The 12335-nt window shown below is 42.4% G+C and overlaps 1 protein-coding gene across 1 annotated transcript in view; it reads right to left on the minus strand.

The window, feature by feature from the left end:
- The window catches only part of SEMA5A (semaphorin 5A), a 429431-nt gene that overhangs the window by 143804 nt on the left and 273292 nt on the right, over nt 1-12335 (minus strand). Inside the window, exon 12 of the mRNA XM_024120827.2 lies at nt 5469-5673. Coding sequence (XP_023976595.1) covers nt 5469-5673 — 205 coding nt within the window. The remainder of the gene's footprint in view (nt 1-5468; nt 5674-12335) is intronic.

Genomic DNA, 12335 nt, shown 5'->3' on the forward strand with positions numbered 1-12335 from the left:
GCTCAAATATGGTGTGCTTTGAAATGTACAGACTCAGTTCTTCCTTTATTTCAGTGAAATCATTCCTGGTACTTTTGCCTGTCCCTGCCTAGACCACCAGGTTCTATTACATATGATTTCTGACTTTTTTTTTAGCCTGATATATTTTAGTCATTCTGTATCAGCTTGCTGCATCCTAAAACATTTTCTTTCAAATCAAGTCACATCTGTTTTGCTAATTAGTTAGCAAATCACACCAGCAACTATGGAGATGAACTGTAAACATGTCTGCTCCGCTCATGTTGAATAACAGATTTTATATCTGCACCACAAACAATTAGAAATCAATCACAATAATGTCAGGGCCCAAGCACAGAGAGAGGCAAGGTAATTTATTATAGAGAAGTGATTCTAAATTTAAAAAAAGAGAAAGAAAGAAACAAAACAAAACTATTATTTCCTCTAGAACAGCAGTACTTAAATATGGACCAGAAATGCCCAGCCTAGAGTTGATCTGGGATTCCTGTTAGAAACACCCCACTCTCTGTGCTGAATCAGAATCTCATGGGGTTGGGCTCAGGAACCCACATTTCTCATGCCCTCAAGGTGAGTCTTAGCCATGCCCTCGTTGAACAGACACTGGTCTAAAATAGCGCTCCAGAAATAAGAAGGGTTTGAGTTAAGGGAATAAACAGTTATGGAAAAAAAAAAAAAAGCAGAGGTGGCAGAGGCTTCAAAACTATAGAACGTGGTACCTGAACAAAAGCAAAGAAAGCATATGGGAGAAGGAGCAGATTGGTAGACATCCTGGAATTGAGATCAAGTGAAAATAAAGTAACATATTTCTCCCTAGAGAGGACAGTAGAAACTCTGAAACTGAACGGTATTTCCAGGGAGATACCATAGAATTAGAACAACCATCGCTAAGGGCAGAGCAACAGGCATAGGTGAGGGGCAGAGAGAACACATGGGGCTGGCAAAGGAACGTCACAGAGGGAGAAGTGCCAGAAGAGACAGAGTTCCGCAAATCAAGATTCCCAGAACACGCGGATGGTCAACATGGTGCTAATTTTATCTTTGTAGGGAGGCACTGAGCAGCTGTTGGGATATAAGACACAGCCGCTTATAGATCTCCAGTCATAAATATCCTAAAGGAGTTACCACTGCCATTTTGCCTCCTGCTCTGAGAAGACCTTCAAAGGAATAACTTACAAAGTATCAGCACAGTCGTGGCCCAGATAACGTGCCTAACCACAGCCGGATTTCCAACAGGAGGGAGATGGGAGTAGCGTGAAAACAGACCCAGAAGGGGTCCGGGAAAGGCTGTTTGACTCAGGGGGGTGGTCCCCGCGTCAAACAGCCCCCGAGTCAAACAGCCTTCCCTGGTGGCCAGCAGGGAAATGCCATTCAAGCTGCAAGAAGCAAAGTGAACTGCACAAAGAACAGAGGTTTTTTCACTTCAATTTTTAGATAATACTGACAAATAAAATTAACCAGCTTTCAAATGGCCATGGATAGGTGTTCTCCAATTTGTGCTTATTCAAGTAAACTCCAGGTGAGAGAAAATAAGTTATCACAAAACCTGATTCCCAAACCCAAGATATCAAACTGATTTTGTTAGCAAGTTAGGAAGTATTCCATCTTCACGTTCCCTGGTTGTGCATGTTACCCTCATGCTCTGTCGGCTGAGTACTTATTAATTCCTGAATAAGGTACAGCAATGTGGACTCAGTTCATTGTCAAAGGCATCCAAGGTTTGACTTGATACAAACTACTTGGGCAAGATATAAATAAAAGGCCACATAAACATCAGCCTTCTGAATTTTAAAGGTCAAATTCTGTAATCTTTATCATCCCTACTTGTTAGGAGTTGTTCAGCTCTTAGCTGGTTTAGTTAAAACGGACCGGCATTTTTGGATAGTCTTTCTAATATTCCATTTTTACATTTCAGTGCCTTGGAAATAAAGAAGAAAGCTATCTGCTGGATCATTAAAAATGATATCCTTTAAAGCTAAATTTTATTCTGAACTAAAGCTTGTAAAAGAAGAGATCACCTTCAAAATGTATTCATCAGTGCTATAAGAGATAAATGAAAAGATCCAGAACTTGGTTGAGACACGAAATTTGTACTTTAAGAAGTCCTAAAGTTAGATAGAATCATCAAACTAGTCTAAACAAACTTAAATACCATCTATGTATCCAGACACTAGGAGAACTCTGCATGTCTGCCCTGAGTCCCTTCATGTGGTTGGGAGCAGGGCTCTCTTTGGGACCCTATGTATCCTGGTTATTTCCCTGCTGGAAGGGGCCTTCACCCACTGCAAAACCCCTTCCCCCCGAGTTTAACAAACAACCTGACTAGTCAGTCATGGAAACTGCAGAAGAGTTCTATGTATGGCATCTTTCCCCATAATCCCATCCTGTGATTGCTGTTATGTTATCTTGCTATGCCATGACTGAATTTACAAACAGGCAGTAGATTAAAACAAAAGCAAGAAATCAGGTCTGCAGAACAAAAAAGTGAATCTCTGTAGGACATTTGCTGAGTGGCTTGTGGTCTATCATTACCAGAATGACATCTGCAAACCTGGAGCCAGGATCAGACAGCCTGGGGTAACCATAGCTACTTCAGGCTGAGCTCATCCCCTAGCTTTAGCGGAGGAGGGGATGGGAACCAGCGGGGGAGGGGAAGAGCAGCAGCCCAATCATGAGATCATTCAAAACAGGCTTGAGCAAGCAAGTTTCTAGAAGGCTGTACTGTTTAAAAAGCCACAGATGCTGACTATAATTTAATCTCAGATTGGTAATTTATCTAAGTTGTTCTGTTGGAATTTCATTTAGATTCTGTTCAAACATGTTGCTTGTAATAAAAATCCTCAAATATTTTATCCCAGTGGCCATGTTTTAAGTTGACAGAACAAGTTGCTCATTGCTATGGACTGAATGTGAGTGTCGTCCCAAAAGTCACACTGAAGCCTTAATCTTCAAGGCAATGATATTTGGAGGTGGGGCCTTTAGGAGGTAATTAGGTCATGAGGGTGGAGCCCCATGATGGGATTAGCGCCCTTATAGGAAGAGATAGGAGAGAGATGATCTCTCTCTCTCTACCAAGTGAGGACACAGTAAGAAGATGGCCATCTACAAACCAGTAAGCACAATGGAAACAAACATGACCTGCCCATGGCCTTGGTTGTGGACTAGGTCAGGTTTCTCAAGTTGAGGCCATAGGCTGCTCTGTGCTGATCTACCCAGGCCTGCTCAGGACCAGCCCATCTCCCTTCACCATCCCTCCTCCAAATACTGATGAGGAACTCAACAGCCTCCTAGATTTCCACGAGGACTCTATTCTCTGTGGCATCAACCAGAACATTTATGGGAAAAAATAAAATAGGAAAATTTTGGAAAGGTCCATTTCATTCATTCCTCAAGCTACCACACCCTATGGGGGAATTAAGATGAAAGTAGCAGAAAAAGGGTCATGGTTCCTTCTTAGACTCTGGTGAGCAAGATAGACACTTTGATGGTCAATCCCTATCTGCTCTTAAAACAGACTTGAGGTCCCATCCCCTCAGGCTACCACATCAATCTTCTACAGGCCTTCACTGAATAGCTTCCAGAAGCCTTGCTCATGGTAGCTGTTTCCCCCTAACCTCCTCCATGCTCCCTCCCTGTCCCCCACTCCTCCCTCAGACTGACCTTTAGAGGCACCAGTGGCCTCCTTTGGTGATGCAATGGTCACATCTCTGTCCTTAGCTGAGCTGACCACACAGCAGCACCGGCCAGAGCTCACCACTGCTGCACCTGGCTCTTTGGCTGTGTCCCTCCTTGTGCAAAGCCAGCTCTTCCTCCTTGGTCAGCTCTCAGCTTAACCTCATCGGCCAAGCACAGGAGCCTTCCTGGCTCTCCTACCACATCACTTTAGTCACACCCACTGCATAAGCTTGGCATCACTTCTCACGATTTCCTTAGTGGTTGGTTCCTTATGTGCTGTCCCCGCAGGAATATAGAGCAAGATGCTGCTGGTCTGCTCACCGTCTCACTCATCAGCACTCAGATGAACCACGAAATAGCAAAAGCTCAGTAAATCTTAGCAACTGTATAAATAAAATTAACCGTCTGATGGATATAAGATATTATTAACAACAACAGTGGAAACTGTGTTCTATGAAAAAGTGCCAACTATACAAAACTCTGGACAGAGGATGTAGGGATAGGGTGGACTTCACAAAGCGGAATTTTCTATACTGGAGGACCTGAAGCAAGAAAGAGCTGGGCAAGTTTGTAAAACTAAGACCCAGCCACGAGGCCAGCCTAGGGCACCCAGCTCTGCTTACGTAATGAACAGAGATGGAACCTGCCTTCAACAGGTGAGTTACTGTGGAAACCGAAGAGGTCTAGTTGTCACTGATAATTTGATAAGCATTGTTGCCTGTGTTTTCTGTAAAATATTTTCATATTTATGCCCCCAAACATATTCTTCAGAATGCTTCTACCTACAATCCTACAACAGGAATATATTGCTGTGAGCACTGTTTGTAAACCAACTGGAAATCATATGACAATCTCAGGCTAATATTTCACCAGACAATGTCCTCTAACAAATTTCACTGTCTTAAATTATCTGAATTAAAATGGTCTTTCCAAGAAAAGATGTATTTTATGAATAGTTGAGAAATACTAGTTAAGAAATCAGTATTTACAATAGCCAAGACATGGAAACATCCTGTCCATCAACAGATGAATGGATAAAGATATGATTATATATATATATATATATATATATATATATATATACACAATGGAATATTACCCAACCATAAAAAAGAGTGCAGTAATGCCATTTGCAGCAACATGGATGGACCTAGAGATGATGATACTAAGCAGAGTAAGTCAGAAAGAGAAAGATAAATACCTTATATTACTTATATGTGGACTCTAAAACACGACACAAATGAACATATCTATGAAACAGAAACAGACTCACAGACATAGAGAAACAGACTTGTGGTTGCCAAGGGGGAGGAGGAGGTGGGGGAGGGATGGATTAGGAGTTTGGGATTAGCAGATGCAAGAGAGTATACATATTATGGATAAACGACAAGGTCTTACTGTATAGCACCAGGAACTATATTCAATATCCTGCGATAAACCATAATGTAAAAGAACACGAAGAAGAATACACACATATGTAACTGAATCCCTTTGCTGCACAGCAGAAATTAACACAACATTGTAAATCAACTCTACTTCAATGAAATTGAAAGAAAGAAATCAGGCCTTGGTTTTCCAATAAAAATGATAACTAACACAGTGAAAAAAGATGATAAGATTATTTTCGGAGGATGATGAAGATAAGGAAGCATCCTGGGCTTTGCTGCTTGGAGGAAAGAAGACAGGCCCAAAGCTTGACATTGAGATCTCGTGTTTAGAGTTTAAAACACAAAATCAGGAGATGATAGAAAGCTCCTCAGAGGAGGGCGAGCTCCTACCTGTGGCCAAATAAATGATGTGGATCAGTGCGTCCCTGCCCTGCACCAGGTCGACGGCCACGTGGGAAAAGCGGCTGTTGTCCTCCATGAAGGAGGGCACTGCAGTCACTGGTTGCACCACCTCATGCATCAGGATGAACTTCTGAGCGTCCTGAAGGTTCCTTTCCGTCAGGTTCACATACAGGCCCTGGTCCACGGTGCCGCACTGCAGAAGAAGACGTGCCGTTACTGGAACCAGCCACCCCAGCTGGAGGGCGACTGGGAATCTGAACACCTGAGTGGGCCAATGTGCTCCCTTCTCCATTTCCACCAAAGCCCCCATCCTTGGTGTCCCTCCGATTTTAGGTCTGAACTTGTTATATTTGGGGAGTCTCTCCACTCCCATCACAGATGAACGATGAGAACAAATGAACTTATCTACAAAACAGAAACAGACTCACAGACTTAGAGAACCAACTTACGGTTACCGGGGGGTGGGGTGGGGGAGGGGATGGGTGGGGGGAGGGATAGTCAGGGAGCTTGTGACTGACACGTACACACTGCTGTATTTAAAATGGATGAGTCACAAGGACCTACTGGATAGCACAGGGAACTCTGCTCAATGTTGTATAACAACCTAAACAGGAAAAGAATTTGAAAAAGAACAGATACGTGTCTATGTTTAACTGAATCACTTTGCTGTACACCTGAAACTATCACAACATCGTTAGCCAACTACACTCCAATATAAAATAAAAAGTTAAAGAAAAATAAATGAATGATCAGAAGCTTGAAAAAAATGGAGTAGAAGTCATTGCTAACTTCAACTCTAACAGCATATACAGAAAATCTCCTCATCACCTGTGCAGTCCCTTGGGAGCTGTCTGGCTAAGTGCACACTACTCAGTCTGTCAGATCAATCAGGTTCCCAGATGGAAAACACAGCAATCAAATGTATCACGTAGATTTGCTAGTTTTCCTTGGAACGGCGGGTTTATAAGCAAGACATGGATTCCACGGAGATAGAATAGGGTCATTTTAATCTGTAAACTATGTGATATCGTTCTACTGTCTTTTACATGGGCTACAAAACACTGTGCTGGCCTTATTGCTTTGTGCTCATTTTCTGAGCTAGAAGAAGCAAAAAATTCACATAGAGTCGAGCATCCGAGAAAAAACACGGGGCAGGGGAGCAAAACCTTCCACCCCAAAATGTCTCTCTGGCATGTGGATTATTTCGAGCTGAAAACAACGAAGACCCAATAGACTCAGGAAGAAACTTTGACCTTCCCCCTAAATGCCTAAAAAATTTAGATGGAGGGCCTCTTCCTGGAATAGAGCTATCTCCAGAGATATCAGCAAAGAATATGGGCTAAGTGTGGTGGGAGAAACTCAGCAGGGCCTAGAGATCAGAGGCCCCCTCTGGGTCCCATTGTCTCTGTAGGCCCAGCAAACACTTATTTACCAAGCATTTGCTTTTCTATCTCCAGGTCAACTGCTTTCCTCCCCTCTGAAGTCTCAAACCACTACCCTCAACACGCTCTTTCATCTTTAGCTAAAGATGGTATTTAAGATGAGGGTTTCGGCCACTTGGGTGAGTTACTCAGTTTTCCTGGGTCCCTCCCATGTATACGTGTTATTAAACTTTTGTTGGATTTTCTCCTGTTAATCTGTCTCATGTCAATTTAATTCTTAGACTGGTCAGAAGAATCTAGAAGGGCAGAGGAAACTTTCTTTCTCCCCAACAGTGATGAATTTTCAAGAAGAGAGGGGAGTAAGATAAAGGGAGTGAGGAAAGAAGGGAGATGGGCAGAGAGAAGAGTGTAAAGGAAGAAATCAGAAGGAAATAGGAAGGAAGGAGGAAGATTCTCAGGTAGAAGAAATACCACAGAGAGGAATCTGTGATACACAGGGAAAAAGAAATTAGGCCTGGAAATTGCTGAGAATTAAACTCAGAGCTGTGCTGCGAAAAGGCTGGCAGGTGTTATGTAGGGTGGTCCTGGGCAAGGATGAGGTTAAAAGAGGGGTAGGAAAGCAAGCAAAGCTTTCCTGGGGCAGAACATAGAATCAGAAAATTATCACCAAGCTTTCTCATTTCTTTCAGAAACTTTAAATTGTGGTACCAATAAAGGCTGATCCTTGGCAGAACTTCGTAGAAGTACGTTTGATGGAAATGAATTTCCCTGTTCATACCACCTGAAACTACCTTTACAACGTGTCATTTCTAATACTTGGTTTTATAATAGGTTAGAGGTGCAAAAGTATAAGACGGACGTGGCTTTTTAAGAATAGATGGTATTTTTGTAGCACCTGAAAAAATATCCCACATGCCATAAAATGACAGGCTGATTTAGAATTAAAGTACCTTGGGACAAAATGGATTCCAAGACTGGTCCAATGCTTAATGTCCCACCCTTGCAGGGGGCCCCAGGTACCAGGTGGTGGGATGGTCAGATGAAGGTGAAGGGTACAGCTCTGTGGTCTCAGGTGGAGGCCCTGCCTCTCAGCCTCTGCCTCTTTACCTATAAGGTGGCTAGAAAAACACTTCCTCTGCTCACTTCACAGGGCTGCTGTGAGGCCAGCTGAGACTATCAGTGGAGAGCATTTGTAAATTAATTGAAAGAGCGTGTAAATGCCAAGGAACAAGGCCGTGTGCCTGGCACAGAGAAGCCATTCAAACAGCGGTAAATGGTCAATGCGTCCGTCTAGTAGCAGGGCAGCAATTCTATGGGCCATCGAGCTGCAGGGGCCAGAGGGAATGAATGAATAAATAAAGGGAGGAGGAATCAGTGGGTGAATACATAGCAGTCGTATTGGGGCAGGGGGGCGTGCCAGGAGATTTTCCATAATTAACGTATCTAACAGTAACACTTGGAGGACAGAGACATTGCCTGTTGACAAATGTGTTACGAAATGCTCTGAAGTCTGTCCAGGTGAGTTCTAGTTCTGAGAGCGACAGTGTTTGGCGGTTTTCTATTCCTAAAATCAGCAGCAATACTTAAGTCACAGGGAGCAACGAGCAATCTGCCTGCTGGGTGAAGGTCTGCATGCAGGTTTTGTTTTCTATGCACAGTGTAAAAAATTGGCATCAGAAAAATCAGGAGACATCATATAAAACTGAGGACCTCTGGCTGCTCTTGGAGAATCTGGGGACCTAAGTGACGCAGAGGCCTGGCTGGGCTGGGGCTTCGGAGCAGGAACCCCGAGCGCTCCTTGTCACTTATACGACGCTTCATCTTACTCAAAGCAGCAACCTGAATTGTCACTGTGATATTGTGATTTATAATAAGAAATATATATTTGGTCTTTGTCGCTGTTCTGTCACAGAGCTCCTAAAACCCTTGAAATTTCCTAAGTGATGAGAGCAATACAGACGTCTTTTGTTCTGTTAATAAGGTGACTTTTGGACCTCACCTAAGGCTGGGGGCTAGTCCTCAGGGGATCCAACCATGTGATTAGAGGGTTTTGGAACTTTCAGTCCCACCACCCTGACCTCCAGGGAGGGGAGAGGGACTGGAGGTTGAATCCATCACCAATGACCAAATGATTTAATCAATCACGCCTATAGGGAAGCCTCCATAAAAGCCCCAAAGGATGGAGCTCTCAGAGCTGCCGGGTTGGTGAACAACTGGAGGTTCAGGGAGCATACCCACCTCAGAAAGAGCTCCACGCCCTTTCCCCATACCTTGCCCTACTTGCCCTATGAATCCCTTCCACCTGGCTCTTCCTGAGTTGCGTCCTTTATAATAAACCAGTGATCTAGTAAGTAAAATGTCTGAGTTCTGTGAGTCTCTCCAGCCAATTAACGAACCTAAGGAAACTTGGAATGTTCCACCTGTAGCCCACAGGTCAGAAGCATGGGTGATTACCTGGACTTCAGAATGGCGTCTGAAGTGGGGCTCAAGGGGAGAGTCTTGCAGGACTGAGCCCTCTACCTGTCAGATCTGATGCTATCTCTGGGTGAACAGTGTCGGAATTGAGTTGACTTGTTGGACACCCAGCTGGTGTTGGAGAATGGCTTGGTGTGGGAAAAAACCCCACAGGTTGGAACCGACTGACAAAATCTTTAGCCAAAAACTGGTTTTAAACTATACTCTATACTCTATTTAAATTTACAGCGTATATTCATTGGATCATAAGGAACCCACTTAGCTCTCTAACGGGCTGCAAATTTTCTCACTGTGCCTTATACACCGGGCTCCCGCAGTGTCTGTGTGACACCCCGGGTACTCTGTGCAAGAGGAAAACAATAAAAATAGTAAAAACACAGCCATCGTCCTCCTGTGCCTTACCACCCATAATGGTTGTCTTGCTAACACCTCTGAAAGTAATAAGATCAATACTTGTACTAATTCTTAATACAATAATACTTGCATTCTTGTTTATGTTTTTCAAGGATGACAGATCCATCCTCATCCTAGCTTGCCAACCCTTGGTGGGCAAGTCCACGATCACCTAGCCTCATGCTGAGAGTGCCTGATTTTGATGGTACCCTTCCTCCCGTCTTGCTGCAAACATGTATCCTGTACCAAAGGGTGCTGATGGCTTGACCAAGTTCCTCCACCTGGTCCTCCAGCAGTGGCCTCCTCATCTGCCCGACCACTTTTGAGGGTCCGTTTTCCATTTTGGCTCTGTCACTTTTGATTGGTGGTACTCAAAACCACCAGAGTCTGTCCCACTGCAGGTGTGCCACTGGACCTGAATAATGTTTTCTGGAAGTGACTGATGCTTTTCCTAGTGAGGGCTCAGAGCCTGGGTGACTTCGGGGACTGCAGCCTCTAACAGGGCAGCCTTTCACAGCACCACCTACCATGGTTCCTAGATTGCAACTGATAAAAATAATACTTTGTTTTGTTTTGTTATTGTTTTCAATAGAGATTTCTGTATCAAATCTTGAAAAATGATGCATTGTTTCTCCTAACCCATTCTTCCTCCAGAACCTGACTCATGTTTCTGCCCTCCTAATTAATTAGCTACTTCTAGTACATAAGTACTGCATAAAATTCCAAATGTCAGTAGGCAAACAATAATAAAAAAAAATCTAACCACTTCTAACTGTTGGTTATTGCAAACATAAGGTCCATTATACACAGCTAGTGGAGGGATCCTTAATTCAAAACATATTCCCACCCTATGCCTGCCTAGATGGTCTCATGGAAGTCAGTACCTTAAGTTAGCACGGTTATCGAGTACGGTAAACCGAAAGAAAACATTTGGTACCTACTTGCACCAGGAATTATACAAAGAATCACCATAATCTATAACTTTAGTTCTGTGCAAATCTTTTTTTTTTTTTTTTTTTTTTTTTTTTTTTTTTTTTTACCAAGACTTATTATAACACTTTATTATTCGAGGCAGTATGGTACTGGCATAAGGGTAGACACATAAATCAATGAAGTAGAACAGAGTCCAGAAACAGATCATTACATATTATGGACACATGATTAGTGAAAAAAGTGGTACCAGATAGTGGCAGGGAGAGGCATTTCCACTGCCCCACAAAACTGATTCTGGGCCAATTGGATATCCACCAAGAAAAAAAAAAAAAAAATTCTTGACTCTCAGCTCACACTATACTCAAAAATTATTTTCAGTTGGATTGTAAATCTAAAAGTAACAGTTAAAACAATAAAGATTCTAGGGAAATAATAGGAGAATATCTTCATGGGCTAGGAATAGGGAAAGATTTCTAGGAAAAGATAAAAAAATTACTTTAAAAAACAAACATACTGGTATCAAGAGTAGAAGATATCTGAAAAATTAATTCCTCAGAGGAAAACCAAAAAAAAAAATAAAATAAAATTTAGGTGTATAAATTAACTTCCAACTTCAACTTTTTAAAATATGTACCTCAACTCCTACAATAAATATTTTAAAATATAAAAAAATCTTTTATCCCAATAACCATAATCCAGAACCTCAATATTTTATTTTTTCTCTGATTGGATTGAGAGGACAGATTGACCTTTCTCACTAGGAATCAAGGTCATATCAATTCACTGACACCCTTTCAGTCTTTAGTAGCTTTTATCTAAATTTCAAATATGGATCATTGGTTTTAATATTAAGTAGAGCATGTTACTGAATGATGTTTGTCTGATGCTGATAATTATACTTCCGTATTTCAAATATATCATCTCCTGACAATCTTTTAGGGTACAGAAAGATTGCTGAACCCTTACTTTTATCTTATTTTTCGTGACTTTTTTTATATGATTTGCAACATATGTAATAAATCAGTAATGTTAGAAATATAGAATATTAAAAGTAAATACATGGATGCTGGGCCCGTGAGCCGTGGCCGCTGAGCCTGCGCGTCCAGAGCCTGTGCTCCGCAACGGGAGAGGCCACGGCAGTGAGAGGCCCGCGTACGGCAAAAAAAAAAAAAAAAAAAATCCTATGATAAACCAGAATGGAAAAGAATCTAAAAAAAAAAGAATGTATATATACGTATAACTGAACCACCCTGCTGTACAGCAGAAATCAACACAACATTGTTTTATTTTTTAACATCTGTATTGGAGTATAATTGCTTTACAATGGTGTGTTAGTTTCTGCTTCACAACAAAGTGAATCAGCTATACATATACATACATCCCCATATCCCCTCCCTCTTGTGTCTCCCTCCCACCCTCCCTATCCCACCCCTCTAGGCGGTCATGAAGCACCGACTTGATCTCCCTGTGCTACGTGGCTGCTTCCCACTAGCTATCTGTTTTACATTTGGTAGTGTATATATGTCCATGCCGCTCTCTCACTTCGTCCCAGCTTACCCCTCCCCCTCCCCGTGTCCTCAAGTCCATTCTCTACGTCTGCGTCTTTATTCCTGTCCTGCCCCTAGGTTCTTCAGAACCATTTTTTTTTTAAGATTCCATATATATGTGTTAG

Source organism: Physeter macrocephalus, chromosome 8, assembly GCF_002837175.3.
Source record: "Physeter macrocephalus isolate SW-GA chromosome 8, ASM283717v5, whole genome shotgun sequence".
Classification (NCBI taxonomy): Eukaryota; Metazoa; Chordata; class Mammalia; order Artiodactyla; family Physeteridae; genus Physeter; species Physeter macrocephalus.